Raw genomic sequence first — 16,931 nt, 5'->3', positions numbered from 1 at the left:
AAGTCCTTTAATGACGGAACTCTACCCTAAAGTGACCAGCAGGAGTCTCACCATCACCTCTGCCTTTAACGAGGGCGCTGAAGAAGAAGCGGAAGTGAGGAGCCGAGCAGGAAACTTTGTTTTCTCTTTTTTTTCTTTCTCTCTGCAGAACTTTTTTGAGTCAGTCTGAAGGTTGTTGGAAATCCCGAAGCTGCGCGATGAGAAGTTGAAGCGTTTGAACACAAAGTCACAGAAGAAGAAGAAGAAGAAGAAGAAGAAGAAGAGGAGTTTTATTGACGCTCTTTGTTTGTTTGTTTGTTTGTTTGTTTATTTGTTTGATCGTTGGATCGCGATGGGTCTCCCGACTCTGGAGTTCAGTGACTCGTTCGTGGACAGTCCGGACTTCAGAGAGCGGATCAAGTGTCACGAGATAGAACTGGAGCGAACTAACAAGTTCATAAAGGAGCTGATTAAGGACGGAAACATGCTCATCACTGCGCTCAAGAGTAAGTTTACACACTTTCTGCACCTGGAACAACACTGTTGTTATTATTAGAGGATGCTGTGCTTTAAATCCACTCCATGTGTGTGTGTGTGTGTGTGATAAATCACTGCAGAATCACATTGACACAAACACTCCACAGTCTTATGAGTGATTATAAGGAACTTCTTCTTCTTCATGTTGTTGTAATGTTGTAGTAATTCCAGGACATATTTTGTTGTATTTTTCCTGCCTCCTGGCTACACAACAGGCTCAGACTTGTCTTAACAACACACTCAGTCACTGCTGCTGCTGCTGTGAACATAACTTTAACTCTTAAAGACACGTGTGGACGTTTGTGTGATGTTAACAATCACTGAAGTTATGGGAAAAGTGTGTGTGAAAAGTAGTAGTAAGTTGTGTTGTGGGATCAAAGGGGAACTTGTTTTTTATTATTTTATTATTATTATTATTTGTACGGAAGAGGATTAGTGCCACACAGGAAACACATATTTGAGTTCTGACTTTAAAGTCACATATTCAGATTTTTATAGTCAGAATTCTGGGAATAACGTCAGAATTAAGTCAGATTTTTGAGAATTAAGTGAGTTTAAATCAGAATTCTGAGGTTTAAAGTCCAAATTCTGAGAATAAAGTCAGAATTTTGAGATTTAAAGTCCAAATTCTGAGAATAAAGTCAGAATTCTGAGTTTAAAAGTCAGAATTCTGAGTTTAAAAGTCAGGATTTCTGAGAATAAAGTCAGAATTCTGACTTAAAAGTAATCATTCTGAGAATAAAGTCAGAATTCTGGTTTTTAAAATCAAAAATCTCAGATATCAATATCAAAGATCTCAGAATTCTGACTTTAAAGTCAGAATTCTGGGTTTTAAAGTCAGAAATCTCAGATTAAACTCAGAATAAAGTCAGAATTCAGAGTTTAAAGTAATAATTATCAGAATAAAGTCAGAATTCTTAGTTTTGAAGTCAGAATTCTCAGAATAAAGTCAGAATTCCTGGTTTTAAAGTCAGAAATCTCAGATTAAAGTCAGAATTCTGAGTCGTGGAGTTTTAATGGAATTGATTTATGTGCATCCCTGGAAATATGGAAGTCAGACAGTTGAGTCTTTAAAATGCCCTGAAGAGATGCCCTGAACTCTGCAACCAGTTTTGAACTCGACTTGAACTCGAGTAGAGCTGCAACTAACGGTCGTTTTTCAGAAATCATCAGAAAAAAATGATGATATCTTTCAGTTTTTAACGACTCCTTGTTTTGTTTTATGGCGCGAAGAAAACCAGGACACAACACAGCATGTAAAAGTATAACCCTCTTTCTTTAATTAAAACATTTCTTACCCACTTTTTTAAGTCACACACACACACACACACACACACACACACACACACACACACACACACAGGTGTTAGAGGAGAATCATTGTGGTGAATGGTTTATTCATGGTGTCAAAGGTTCAGGCAAACAGTTTAATACTAAATAAGACCTTGATGCTCCGCGTTGTACTTTGCATATAAGAGGAAAATCATAACTTTGATTTGGACTTTTTCATACGGGGGAAAAAAAACCTGCTATTTTTGAGCGATTAACGTGTGAACTCGGCTGTTTTTAGAAAGGAATTTGTGGCTGTGTTAGTCTTCTTCTTTGTTGTGATTAGCGAGTCCATCCTTTAACCAGGAAGAGCCCAGTTTCGGTCTGTCGTGGGGGTGGGGAGGGGGGGGAGTGAGAGTGCAGGAAGCGTATAGAGACGGAAGTAAATTATTGATGGTCTTTAACTTTCTTTTTTTTTTACAGAGGTTTATGAGCGTTTATGACCCGAAAGACCTTCACTGTGGACTCCTCTTTTTTTTTAAAAATAGTAATCATCTCAAGTTTCAGCGATACTGAATAATCGTGTGTTGTAATTTATGTGCGAATGAGGCGAGGTTGACTCTCACGTTAATGGATTACCTGTAAAAATCTCTGTGTGTGTGTGTGTGTGTGTGTGTGTGTAGACTACACAGGAAGTCAAACGTCTAGACGAGACGAGTGTTTTTATTTCCAAATCACCAATACTTTATTGATCCTTTGGGGGTAAAGTCAGCTGCAGTTTGCTTCCAGTTGCTGCAGCCAAGCGTAGAATTACACCTGTATGATAGATAGAGAGAATAAAGAATTAAAACGTGTGTTTACACTACGACGTACACTCACTGGTCGCTTTATTAGGTACGTTGTGTGAGTATAGAGTTACTGCTTCCTTCCTTCCTTTCTGGCATCAACGAGGCACTTTCTCTCACAGAGGACTTGTTGTTGCTGCTATCGCTGGGTATTTCCTCTTCTTTTTATGATCGTTCTCTGTAAACCCCCAGACGCGATCCCAGGAGATCGGCATTTTTTTTCCCTGAGATTACCCAGACCAGACCAGACCAGTCTGTCTGTCTGTTTGGCACCAACATTGAACACTTGCAACACTCGCTGCTGCTGCTGTGTTTGAACGTCAGCAGGTCTTGACCATGATTGGCTGGTTCAGATAAGCAGGTGTACCTAAAAAAGGTTCCACCAAGAACCCTTTTAATACCCTTTATTCAGGAAAGGGGTTTTAAAGGGTTCTCTGGATCAAAAATGGTTCTTACTGGAACCATTAGTGTTACCAAGAACCCTTGGTAAACCCTTTCTTCGGGAAACTGTTTTTCAGAAGTAAATGGTTCCATGGTAGAACCTCAGCCCTTCTAGAAGAACCCTTTTGGAACCCTTATTTCTAAGAGTGTAGTGCTGAAGACCGACCGGAAAAAGACGCACGTGTCTCCCGATCGTTAAAATGAGTCTCTAAAGTAACGGTAATCTTTAAAAACAGAGGCACACATACGCAGTTACACAGGTACGCTAGTTATTTGTAGCGCTGCTCTTTCCGTTTTATAAACACACCGCTCCGGTCCCACTGTAGGCGCGCTAACGGCGCTAAAGGAGCTAACCCCAGCTAGCTAACTGGTAAACGGTGCCTGGAATCCGGTGCTGCGGCACGTAAAACATGACGTCACGTGCGTCTCAGTCGTCAAGGAAGCGCGCTACCGTGTGTTAACGCGCTAATGCGCTAACGTGCCCAGCACTAATGTTAATTAAACTTGAAAACGGCAATAAAAGTGAGTAAAGCTGAATAATCTTTAAAAATTACATGATTTTAACAATAATGGTTAAGGATTATAAATGCAAATGAGACCGAAACTACGTCAGTGTCACTGAGGCTCCGGCAGCTAGCAGCAGTTAGCGTTTGGCAAAGCGATTGTTTGCCGACTCTAGCCGGCGCATTGCCGGTGTGTAGAACTCTGTGCAGACAAGAATAGAACACTTTGCCGACTTCCGCTGCCACTTCCCGGATACCGTTGCCCTCGCCTGCACTCTCGCGTTTTTTAGGGACAAAGACAACAATTCCAGGAACGTGTCATTGTGACGTAGCAATAACTGTGGACGTCAACATGGCCGTGTTTTATCTCCTGTACTTAGACTGAGGCGGACCACAGAAACGTGACTGTGTCGTCTATTTTCACACTTTAAAATATAAGTATTAAAACGATTAGTAAGTCCGACTTATACGTCATAGCAAATGTTTAGCGTGGGATAAAACAAAGATAGAGAAAATTCTCCCTCTTTCGACACGAAACCCGATCTCGATATGAGAAGTTTCAGATTCCCGCGATGACGAACTGAGTTCTTACTTATTCCCCAAATCCCTTAAATGTGTTCCAGGTGTAAATGAGCTGTGTCTCCAGATGCTTTAAAATAACATCGCCTCACTGTCTGTGTTGCCTTTATTCTTCACACCTGTTGTCAATAACAACCACTGGCTCTTATTTTTATTTTATTATTTCATTAACCGACGGCACTAATTGATAATTATTTTTCGCGAGTGGGAGAAACGACAGATACGAGGGCAGAATGCGGTGAGAAGTTTAACGGCGAAGGTCATCGCGATGCAGAACACTTATGGCGTTAAATAATCCGCACGCTTTGAGTCGCGTTATTCTCTGTGATCTCAGGTCGCAGTCGAGGCTGCTTGGTAAAGATTGGAGAAAAAGAAGAAAACATCGGTGTCAGTGTCAGCGCAGGAGTTACACAATCAACCCTTTTATTCTCTATTCTCTATATATATATATTATAATTAGTTTGAAATAATGGAACATGAGAAAACTCCTGTGGTGAAACTGCGGCTGTAACTGTTTTGATCCTAATAGATAATGGAGGAGAAATAATCAGCCTGTTTTCCACCACCTTTATTATTATTATGATATATACTGTGTGTATATTTAAACCAGAACACCACATTGTGTATTTTACTCTCCCATCACCTGTCAAGTGCAGGTCCAGTTTGACCTTTTCCACCGGGGAATTAAATGTGTGTCATTATTATCAATCGCGCTTGTAAAGAAGCTAAAAAAAAACTAAAAAAAACACACAAATTGCCAAAAACAAAATATTGATAAATAATTCAAAATTATTCTATTTTATTTGCATGGAAATACACTTTTTGCGCGCAATGCTTGGTTTTTTTTGTTTTTTTGCGCTCCCTGGCTTTTTGTTTGTAATTCTTCGGGGTAATGCATGGGGGCGGGGCTTAGGTAGCTGCCTGCTGATTGGCTAATCCGGAGTTTAGGAGTCGCTCTCCGTCTGGAACTCGTTCGTAATATCTCACCAAAGATAAACGGATAAACGTTAAGATACGTAGAATTGTTTTATTTAGCGTATTGATTTTTGTTCTATTTAACTTTGAATTGGATTATAACCTAAAAATTAGATTTTATATTATATTGAAGTGCAAGTTTTGACCATTAAGTCCTCAAGAAGTTCAGTGGAAGCTCATTTCCCCATAGGCTTCCATTCAAATCGAGTTATTTTAGCCCCCTGCTGGCCATTCAGTATATCCTTACTTCCTAGTTGTCCTCAGCCAGCAAACTCAGACTCTGTCCACTTTTCATGATGGTTTTTGTGTGTTGAAGGCATTTTTTGACCAAAATAGTCATTGATTCTTGAGTTGTTGAATATAATGCAGATACAGAAATAAAATTCAAACAGATATTTTATGATAAAGACTGTAGAAATCCATGTGAAATGCTCACACGGATCAGTTTGGCTCAAACGATTACATTAGATCTGGATGTAAATCCGTGTTGTCTTAACATTTTAATACACATTCGTAAAAAAAAAACACAGTTAAATGGACTAAATGTAATTAAGAAAGACAACATTTTTTACATCAGCCCTCCACCCACACGAGTCCTCTTAGGAATCCTCTCAGTAATGAGCGGTTTACACTCACACAGAGGCTGTTATTGTGATTTAAAATAAGACGAGGAAAGTATTTAGTAAGTGTGTAAACGGCACCTTTTTTAATTGCTCCAACTGTGCCGGTGTAGTTGTGAGGTCTTAATGTCGCCGGCGGTAATTAGCGATTAGCTGTTGTTTTCTTACACTAACGTTAAGCGTCGCAGGGATTTCACCGTGACTTTTGTTCAGCTTTCAGCTTTGGGAAACTCTGTGGCTGTGTTTGTTTGTCTGTTCTCGAGGACACATGATGCTCCCAAGGCTCTCGGGCCACAGGAAGTGTCCTGTAAACATCGCCTGGGCAACCGTCAACCTCCCCCTTCATCCTCCTTCAGATAGCATTTAGCTCAACATTGTTGTGTTACTGTGTGTGTGTGTGTGTGTGTGTGTGTGTGTGTGTGTGTGTGTGTGTGTGTGTGTGTGTGTGTGTGTGTGTGTGTGTGTGTGTGTGTGTGTGTGTGTGTGTGTGTGTGTGTGTGTGTGTGTGTGTGTGTGTGGCTGTGCTGCTGCTTTGATCAGTCAGAGCTCACGTGATGGAAATGACACGCAGGTTTTTCATCGTGTGACGTGTGAGGCTTGTTTTGTTTTTAGCTATTATATAGTTACATAGTTATATAGTTAATTGTGAAGTTTTATAGTTACATAGTTATACAGTTAGTTATATAGTTAGTTTTATAGTTACATACTTCATATAGCTAGTTATAGTTATATAGTTACATAGTTATAAAGTTAGTTATATAGTTACATAGTTAATTATAAAGTTATATAGTTGGTTATATATTTACTTAGTTATATAGTTGCATAGTTGTATAGTTATATAGTTACATAGTTGTATAGTTATATGGTTAATTGTGAAGTTATATAGTTACATGGTTATATAGTTATACAGATAGTTATATAGCTAGTTTTATAGTTACATACTTATATAGTTAGTTATATAATAACATACTTATGTAGCTAGTTATATAGTTATATAGTTGGTTATATAGTTACATAATTATATATCTAGTTATATAGTTACATACTTATAAAGTGGTTATATAGTTACATAGTTAATTATAAAGATATATAGTTAGTTATATAGTTACATAGTTATATAGCTAGTTACATAGTTGTATGTAACTAGCTATATTAGTTATATAGGTAGTTAGTTATATAGTTACATAGTTGTATAGTTAGTTATATAGTTACTTAGTTATATAGTTATATAGTTAGTTATATAGTTACTTAGTTATATAGTTAGTTATATAGTTACTTAGTTGTATAGTTAGTTACATAATTATACATTCATATATTTAATTATAAAGTTATATAGTTATGTAGTTGGTTATATTGGTACATAGTTATATAGTTACATATTTCTATAGTTAGTTATATAGTGATATAGTTAGTTATCTAGTGATATAGTTACACAGTTATATAGCTACACATATGGTTAGGATGGAGGTTGTAAAGCGATGACGCTGTAAAAAGTTTTTACAGTTTTACAAATGTTGCATTTTTTCCATGTAGTTCTTTACAAAATAAAACATGCTGTCACTTTGACATTTGATTGACAAAACTAAACTAATGTTTTTTTGAAGACAGATTTCGATAAAAAAAAAAAAAAGGATGACGTATTACAAAGTATTCGTACTACAAAAAGCTGCCTCTCCAGCCTCAGACTGGGTTAGATTACAGATTATTTGAGGTCTGCTCCTCAGAAGTGGCCTGTCACTCAAAGTGAGTGACATCATCATTCTCATGCTTACAGTCGCATGGCAATTCTGCTGCTGCTGCTTATGCTGCTGCTGCTTATGCTGCTTATGCTGCTGCTGCTGAAGAGGCTGAAGAGGCTGAAGAGGATAAGCCTCTGCCTCTGTGTGTTTCCTCCTCCCTTTCTTGCATGTGTTTATTGTTTGGTTCATGTTCGGTGTGTGTTTACATCAGTAATCTGACTGTTGACCTAATTATGAAGATGACTGTTCACAGAGCAGTGTCTGACTCAGGGCTGCACACATTCAATTCATCATAAATCTTCAACTAACCGATCGATTATTTTCTCCATGAATCGTTTGGTTCATAAAATGTCAGAAAACGTCGCTCTGTGTTTGTCAAACCTGGAAATGACGATGATCTCGAACGTCTTTGTTTTTGTCCACAAACCAAAATGATTGAGTCTTAATGATTTTTTTGTTTATGTGGAGCAAAGAAACGAAGAAAATATTCACATTTAAGAAGCTAAAACGATCAGAAATCTTGTTTTAATCGTTAAAAAAAAAGAAGCTTCAAAACGCTTCTTATATGAATATTTTTCCGGGTTTTTTTTCTCCGTATCACATAGAAATCATCGAAAACGTTTGAGAACATCCAGGTTTGGGAAACGGCGATTGACATTTTTCAACACTTTTGTTATTGTATTTGAGATATTTGACGATATTTTTATTTTTGAGCTTATTCTTATATATTAGAATATAATCCAACAGATTAATCAACAAAGGCAATAACTCCTTGTCCACTGTCATAAAAATAGTCCATCTGTCTTAATCTGATTATTCGAGTGAACAAAGAGAGACGGACGATGATTTGCCCACGCGGAAGATAAATTCTGACTTTGGATGGCACATTTGGAAAAAGTCTCCTGTGTGCGTGTGTGTGTGTGTGTGTGTGTGCGTGCGTGCGTGTGTGTGTGCTGCCAATTCTCATCGCAAAGTGTTGGGACAATGGATGTTTAAATTAGCCGTGCACACACACACACGCACACACAGACACACACACACACACCTCCCTTGTGTTGTTAATTGTCTCACTTGGAATGCGTCTCCTTAGCCAATAATTGCGCTCGCTTTGATTAGCTCGAGAAGGACTTCGTCCGATGCCAGCGATGACGGCGAATGTGAAATTCTGTGTTGTTTTCTTTTCTTTCCTTTTTTTCTCCTCTCTCTCGCTCTTTCAGAGGCAAGTTCATCTCTGTCAGAACTTGTGTCAGTTTGTGTTGCCTTTGTCTAAAGAGTGTAGAAAGAGTGTGTGATAAATGGCAGAGACCTGGGTCTGTCTGTCTGAAACACAGGAGCTAATAACTGATGTTTTTTCTTTCTTTCTTTCAACTAAAGAATAGACTATAACGTTGCATCAGCCTCATATTAAAGTGGACCTAGACCAGAAGTTCCAATTAACGCTGTTTTTTAGTGTGTATCTGCGTCATTACCTTGTTTACGAAGCCCTGAAGTTTCGAAACAAACAGTTCAGCCACTGCTGAGAACACTGTGTTTTATTGTAATCTCGGGCTCAGCGAGATCTCTGAAAATCCCGTTAAAGTTATGTAAACAGCAGTTCTCCTGAACAGCAGATCCTCCTGCTCCGGGTACTAGTCCGGGCACATCCGGTTGCATACATTGAACCGCAGAAGAAGAATAACGTCCGTTGTGGAGGTGTTTCACGAGCGACAGTGTCTTCTGACTCCGGGTCAAAGGTCGTCAAAGGGACTGCGGCATTGTTAAAAACAATGTTTTGATAATGAGTAGCAGTGCATCCACCGTTCCAGAGGGGGGAGCTGTGCTTCTGAGAGCGGGTGTGCTGATTATGTCACTTCCGGGTTGAGAGTTGAGTCTCAAATCTCGCGTCTGGGAAACAGCGTCAGAAAATAGGATTTCTAACGGCTCGTTTACAGCAACTAGGAGGTTTTTGACCAAAAAAAACAAGTTAATGTATGTAAGTAGACCTCCATAACTAACATATATGTGCAACAGGACCACTCTATGTGACCTTTAAAGGGTCCCTCAGATAAGGAAGAGTGAGGATGTTCAAGGTGTTTCTGATCATCGGAATTGTTTCAGTTCATTAACACGAGTTGATTTAAATCAAATCAAGTCTGTACAGTTATCTATAGAAGCCCATTTCTGCCAGAAAAGTAAAAAAAAACAGCCTTGATAATAAAAATATCCTCAAAGTAAGTCATAAATATGAGATAAAATGACATAATTATGTGATAAAAAAAGACTTAATTATCAGATAAAGTGATAAAAATACATAATTATGTCATAAAAGCCATAATTATCTGATTTAAAAAGTGAAAATTATGAGATAAAAAGTGGAAATTGAGTGGAAAAGTCGAAATTATGAGATAAAAAGTTGTAATTATGAGAATAAATGTCGGAATTACGAGATATAAAGCCGTAATTGTAGATAAATAGTAAAAATTAAATTAAAATTATGACTAAAGTCGAAATTAAGACTTAAAAAGCTGAAATTATATTATCAAAAATCATTATTATGAGATAACAAGTCACAATTTTGAGATAAAAATGTGAAATTATGACTTTTAAAGGTCGAAATTACGAGATAAAAGTTGAAAATATGAGTTGAAAATTTTAAATTATGAGATTAAATGGTCAAAAATATTTTTCCCTTGTGGGCTTCCATTTCAGATCATAATCCTTTCATTCTACCATTCAAAGTGTCATTATTTGTTTCCTGAGTCACCACATTACAGCAGAGCAGTGATACATATTTCCATCCGATGAATCCGTCACTTGTATAACAATCACTTCCTTTTTTTTCCCTCCCAATCATTAAACGTCCATCAGATTATTATTATTAATCTCGTAATCCTGGACACACATATTTGTCCATAATGGATTATATTTAAAAAAAAAAAAAAAAAAACAGCCCAGATTTCATTTCCTGCTTTGGAAATAGAAACGATGATAACTACGTCAACGGTTATTATGATGCAAGATATGTATCGGTGCTGTCCTGAGGGATTACAGTACTGTAACTGTGTGTAACAACAGAGCGTCTGTGCTTTCATATTTTATTCAGCGTTTGGGTTTGAGTGTCGCTGAAGAGCCTCGCAGGTTGACCAGCAGACAGTGACAGCAGCCACTTCTCAGGCTTTTGTTTGTGAAGTGGTTGACTCTCACCCCCCTCCCCTCCCACCGCCCCCTGCTGGGCGAGTGACAGATGACAGATGTAATTGTAAGCAGGTGGAAGGTTCCTCACCTGAACCAAAATGGAATCAAAGTGGCACAGTGCACCCCGCGGTCGCATCAAAGACATCTCTGCGTCTCTGGTTAAGCTCCAGAAGCTCACACTCCCTCCTCCCTTTGAACCTTCCGAGCTTGTGAAATCAGCAGTGACTCTCGCTGCGGAAGAATCGAGGCTTATTACGGCGCTTCTCTTCTCTCGGTCGGTACGCGCCTACCGCCTCTCGTTAAAGGAGGCTTTTTGTTTTTGTTTGTCTGGTCTTTTGATTTCGGAAAACAGAGAGAGTTTTAAGAGGCGAGACGTTTGAAGACCAGTGGAAAAAACAAAAAAGAAATTCCTCTTCATATTTAAACTGTAACTTTATTTGGCTTGTGTGTGTATGTATGTATGTATGTATATATATATATATGTGTGTGTGTATGTATATATATATATATATATATATATATGTATGTATATGATATACTGTATGTATGTATATATGTATGTATGTATGTGTTTATATGTATGTATGTATGTATATATATATATATGTGTGTGTGTGTGTATGTATATATATATATATATGTATGTATATGATATACTGTATGTATGTATGTATGTATATGTATGTATGTATATATGTATGTATATGTATGTATGTATATATGTATCTATGTATATATATGTATGTATATATGTCCAGTATGTGTGTATGTATATATATATATATATATATTGATATATGTATGTATATGTATGTATATATATATATGTGCCTGTGTGTGTGTGTGTGTGTATATATATATATGTGTGTGTATATATATATATATATATATATATTTGTGTGTATATATATGTGTGTATATATATATATATATACGTATATATATATATGTATATATATATATATGTGTGTGGGTTTGTATGTATGTATATATGTCTATGTGTGTATATACGTATATATGTATATATACACATACGTGTGTGTATGTGTATTTATGTGTGTATATATGTATATACTGTACATTAAATATGTATATATGTGTATATATATTATACATACATTTATACACACATGCATATATACACACACATATATAATATGTGTGTGTATATATATATACATATATATGTGTATATGTATGTTTATATACACATATATGAATAAGAGCATCAAATATCTTTTTAATGAAAGGTTTAGTTTCTAGTTTGATGATGTTTTTCTTTAAGTTGCCTCTTTTTGCCGCGTGACTGGTTTTTCGACAACTTCTATCGCTTATTTTTGCAGTTATATATTTTACCACGAATGCTCTCAGCAGTCAAGCAGACGCTGCTGTTATTCTGGGAGGTTTCTTCTCACATCGTTATGAAGAGGAGACAAAATGCTGCTAATTGGAAATATCAGCCACATCTGTATTAATAGCACTTCTGAGGACGGGAGAGAAAAGTTTTTAATTTTTGTTCTGTTACTTAACACAAGTTTGGCAGGAACGCATTTTGCATTATAAATAATATATGAGAAAGAATTTAAAGAATAAACATGTAGATGTGTATTAAAGCTGCTGTTAGTGAAGGTGAATATATGAAGCTGTCATCGAGATTAGCGCTATCGTTGCATCGTATTGAAGACGTAAAATGAAGATTTGAAGAGAACTGTTGACAGAAAAAAAGATGTAAAACATAATCCTTGATAATAAATATATCCTCAAAGTAAATTGAGATTATGAGATTAAAAAAAGTTGAGATTATGAGATAAAAAGTCGGAATAATGAAATTGATAAATCGAGATTATGAGATAAGAAAATTTAAATTATGAGATAAATCTAGATTATGAGATTTTAAAAAATCTAAATTATGAGATAAAAAGTCAAGATTATGAGATAAAACATTGAGATTATGAGATAAAAAAAAATTGAGATTATGAGATAAAACGTTGATTATGAGATAAAAAAAAGTTGAGATTATGAGATAAAACGAGATTATGAGATTAAAAAAAATTGAGATTATGAGATAAAAAAAATTTGAGATTATGAGATAAAAAAAAATTGAGATTATGAGATTAAAAAAAATTGAGATTATGAGATAAAAAGTCATAATTATGAGATAAAAAGTCGAAATTATGAAATACAAAAATCGAGATTATGAGATTAAAAAAAATTGAAATTATGAGGTAAATCTAGATTATGAGATTTTAAAAAAGTCAGAGAGATGAGAAAAAAGTTGAAATTATGAGAAAAAGTAATAATTTTGCGATAAAGTCGAGATTATGAGATAAAAAGTCGAAATTACGAGATAAAGTTGAGATTATGAGATAAAAAGTAGAAATTATGAGATTAAAAAATAGAATTTATGGGATAAATCGAGATTATGAGATAAAACAAAATAAAATTATGAGATTAAAAAAAATCATAATTATGAAATTTAAATTATGAGATTAAAAAGTCAAAATAATGAGATAAAAATAAGAGGACATTATGAGATACAAAGTTGAGATTATGAGAACCTATGGAAGCCCATTCCTCATTGCTGAAAGCCCCTGATTCGGCATCATTCTCCTCCATAGAGAAACCCATGTTGTTTGATCTATAATCTACAGTGTTTGCTCTGTAGATTATTGCTCTCTCTATCCAATAAGGAGCCAGAGTTCAACAAGGAGGCGACCTTCTCTGTATGTGTGAAGTTAAGACAGTTTAGTCTGTGAATAAACGCTAAAGAAAAAGACAGATTAGACAAAAGTTGGGCCAAAATTCGACGCAACTGACAGCAGCTGTCGTTTTGTATGATTACATGTTGAGGCAGGACTTTATTTTATTGTCTCGTTGTGCAGAGAAGACAGCATTTTTTTTAGCAATAAATAGGCATTATCTAAATTTACATTGTGCTATGGGTTTTTCTGCAGGTCCTCAAATTATAATTAAAGCCCCAAAGCAGACGGCAGCGTCGTCTGTGTCTTTTTGTCAGGATTGTCAGCGGCACGAGGAATTTGGGAGTATGTGGTTGCCCTGGAGACGAGATAAAGGGTGAAACCCGGGGGAGGGTTTTTTTTTTTTTTTTGGCAGGGTGTTGACTGACAGCCATTGTCCTCTCTCCCACCTCACACACTGGGAGCTAACTGAGGTGCTAGCTGCTGCTGTGTCCGGTCTATGTGTGTGTGTTTGATTAAAGCCGGCACATGGGGATGTGACACTTTATTCTTTTGTGCACGCTACCCGCTGTGTGAAGAATCATTACTGCAGGTTCGATGGTGTAAATGTGTTGTAGTGAAATTAGAACCAATATTTCAAGTTGGGGGGGGGGGGTGGGTATAAAAGGAAAAAAAAATATGTCCCCCCCGTTTTCGTTGTGGTACAGCTCCATCTTTACTCGTCCATGTAGTCAATAAGATCTTCAGATTCAGACGTTTCAAAGAGAAGCCGTATTCCTGTTATTTGCTCGTTTCACCGCGCGCTCTCGAGTTTGTGCTGCGATGGGGCTGAAGAAAGATAAGCACCAAATCCTTCTGAAGTGTTTCTTATACATCCATCAAAGGGCATCTCTCGCTTTGACTTTTACATCTTTTTTCCCCCCATTTTATTTTTAAATCTTATTTCTTGAAATACTGCCGTTAGTAGGAAAAATGTCTTCTTAAGTCCAACCGTTTTGGGCTGTCTCCTTCCACCATTTACCCATCTCTCGGCTTTAACGTCCTGCTGTGTCTTGTCTTGTGTATCTGTCAGTTATTAATTCTGACATTTGCCGAAGCTCTAAGCTGTAAAATGCAAAAACACCGTGAGGAACCAAACCGAGAGAACAACAACAACGGCTCCTCCTGATCCCACGCTGCTTCCTGACGTCATCAAACTAAGACTTGTGCTAAGCGAGATATGTAGAATTGTACCGGTATGCTAACAACGGACAGCGACATTGAACGAGAACAGACACCACAAGACAAAGGACAATGGCGGAGGTCATCCAACATCTCTTGTTTTTTCTTATTTGTGGCTGTTTTGTCTCAACACGACGTCAAGCTTTGTACGAGAATAGACCGCGGGACGTTCAAAGAAACGAAACCGGGTGCAAGGGTTGTGTCGCTTTTCTGTCGTGGGTCTAACTCCACCAGTACCGTACTGTACCATTACTCTGTGACGTCTTTAGACACACCGCTTGGAAATCTGGCAGGACACCCGCGACACTTACAAATTTCCTCTTTACTTGCTCGACTGTACGATCGCAGCCGGCCTCCCGCATCCGCTGTTGCATTTTGACGTAGGCCATCTTGTTCCTGGACGACTCCAGCTTCTTCTGGATCTCGTCCTCCGACCAGATACCGATCAGGCACTTGGTTTCGGAGGTGCTCCAGCGTCCAGTGCCCCTCCTTCAACCCGCCATTTTTTTTGGAACAAAAGTCCCGCGGTATATGCTAATTAGCGCGCGCTATATGCTAATCGCCTTAAACCTGACCTCGGTCCAGTCCAGGGCCCGAGCCGTGCCCTCGTCAGCACAGAACAAGCCTCTGGTTAACGTGACGTTGTACCGTACGAGGCCCTCGTTTAGTTCGCAATAACAGATTTTTCGTATCGCTCTTGCACTTTTAATATAGCGGCCCTTTAATGCGGTTGCATCACGGTAAAGCAATACTGCGTCAATGCCAAAGTTCTTTACAACTGGCCTCATTAAAATTTCATACGCCTCGTAACGAAGGCCAAGAGTATATAAGCACTGACGTTGTGAAGCAGAGGGCGACTGTCTCCGGTGTTCCCACCGCCGCTGCTGCTGCTGCTGCTGCTGCTGCTGCTGCTTCTCTTTCCTTTTACTGTTTACCTCAGGTTAAAAATGTAAACCTTCATTTATCTTCATCTGTCCTCATTCTCTCTCCATTTGTCTTGCTACTCAGCCATGTGATCACTGTAAGTGAGGCTCTTTCTTTACCCTAATGGGATCCGAATTCTCCCCAAAAGTAGTAAATAATGCATCGTTGTGGCAAGACTTTCCTTGATCGTCGCGTGATTTAATATTTATTCGCATGTTTGTGCAGAGTAACGTACAGCGAGAGGAGGAGGAGGAGGAGGAGGAGGGCGATGTCTCGTGATACAGAGAATATTCCCTTCTGCTCGGCCTGTGAATGAATTTATATCCTGAGCAACGACGGCTAATGAGCGCGTGACTGTGACATTTTAATCATCTGCAGCAAAACACGTCTTTGCTTATATGAACAAAGGTCACCGCTTGAATAAAGTACTGTTTATTATTATTATCAAAAATGTGACATATATTTACCCTGGTATGGACAGAAAGAATTGATATATAATAATTTTTTAATTTAATCCAATCCAACTTTATTTATAAAGCACTGTAAAAACAGCCGATCCAAAGCGCTGTACATCAGAGATAAATAAATAAAACATACAAATGTGTGACCTAATAAGAAACCACAATAAAATACAATATAAATAAATATAAAAACAACAAAAATAGACAAGTTGTACAATAAACTATAAAAAAGAAAAATTAAAAAGATTTTTAAAAAAAACATCTCATGCTTACTGTGAGGGCCTCACAGTAAAAATATTTGAGTTCTGACCTTGAACTCAGAATTCTGGCTATTCTCAGAATCCTGACTTTCAAACTCAGAATTCTGACTTTATTCTGACTTAATTCTCAGAATTCTGACTTAATTCTCTGAATTGTGGCCTTAAAACTCAGTTCTGACTTTAGTCTGACTTTATTCTCAGAATTGAGACTTTAAACATAGGATTCTGAATTTAAACTTGGAGTTTCTGACTTAATTCTCAGAATTCTGGTTTTAAAACTCAGAACTCTGAATTTAAACTCAGAATTTCTGACTTTATTCGCAGAATTTCTGACTTCAAACTCAAAATTCTGGCTTTCAAACTCAGAATTTCTGACTTAATTCTCAGAATGCTGCCTTTAAAACTCAGAATTCTGACTTTATTCTCAGATTTCTGCCTTTAAAACTCAGAATTAAAGTAAGATTTCTGAGTTTAAAGTCAGAAACAAATCAGTCACAAATGTTTTTTTTTCTTGTGTGGCCCTAATCCTCTTCCGTACACACTGGGTCGAAAACTAAAGAGTAAAAATGGGTTTTAAGATGCGTTTTAAACATGAAACTTGGCCTTTATTAAAATACCCAGCGAGATAGAAAAACGTTCTGAGGAAGGCGGAACCAAAAAAACGGACATTGACAGAGCAGCCGTCTCGCACATTACTGAAAATTG

The 16,931-nt window shown here is 37.3% G+C and overlaps 1 protein-coding gene across 1 annotated transcript in view; it reads left to right on the top strand.

Moving 5' to 3' along the window:
• Positions 1-331: 331 nt before the first annotated feature.
• arhgap42b (Rho GTPase activating protein 42b) overlaps positions 332-16,931 on the top strand; it is a gene marked incomplete at both ends in the record, with an annotated part of 104,335 nt that continues 87,735 nt past the window's right edge. Inside the window, one exon of the mRNA XM_083887254.1 lies at positions 332-485. Coding sequence (XP_083743380.1) covers positions 332-485 — 154 coding nt within the window. The remainder of the gene's footprint in view (positions 486-16,931) is intronic.

This window comes from Microchirus variegatus, assembly GCF_963457635.1.
Source record: "Microchirus variegatus genome assembly, chromosome: 3".
In the NCBI taxonomy this organism is placed as follows: domain Eukaryota; kingdom Metazoa; phylum Chordata; class Actinopteri; order Pleuronectiformes; family Soleidae; genus Microchirus; species Microchirus variegatus.
Note: the sequence above shows the minus strand (reverse complement) of the source record. Positions and strands in the feature narration are given on the sequence as shown.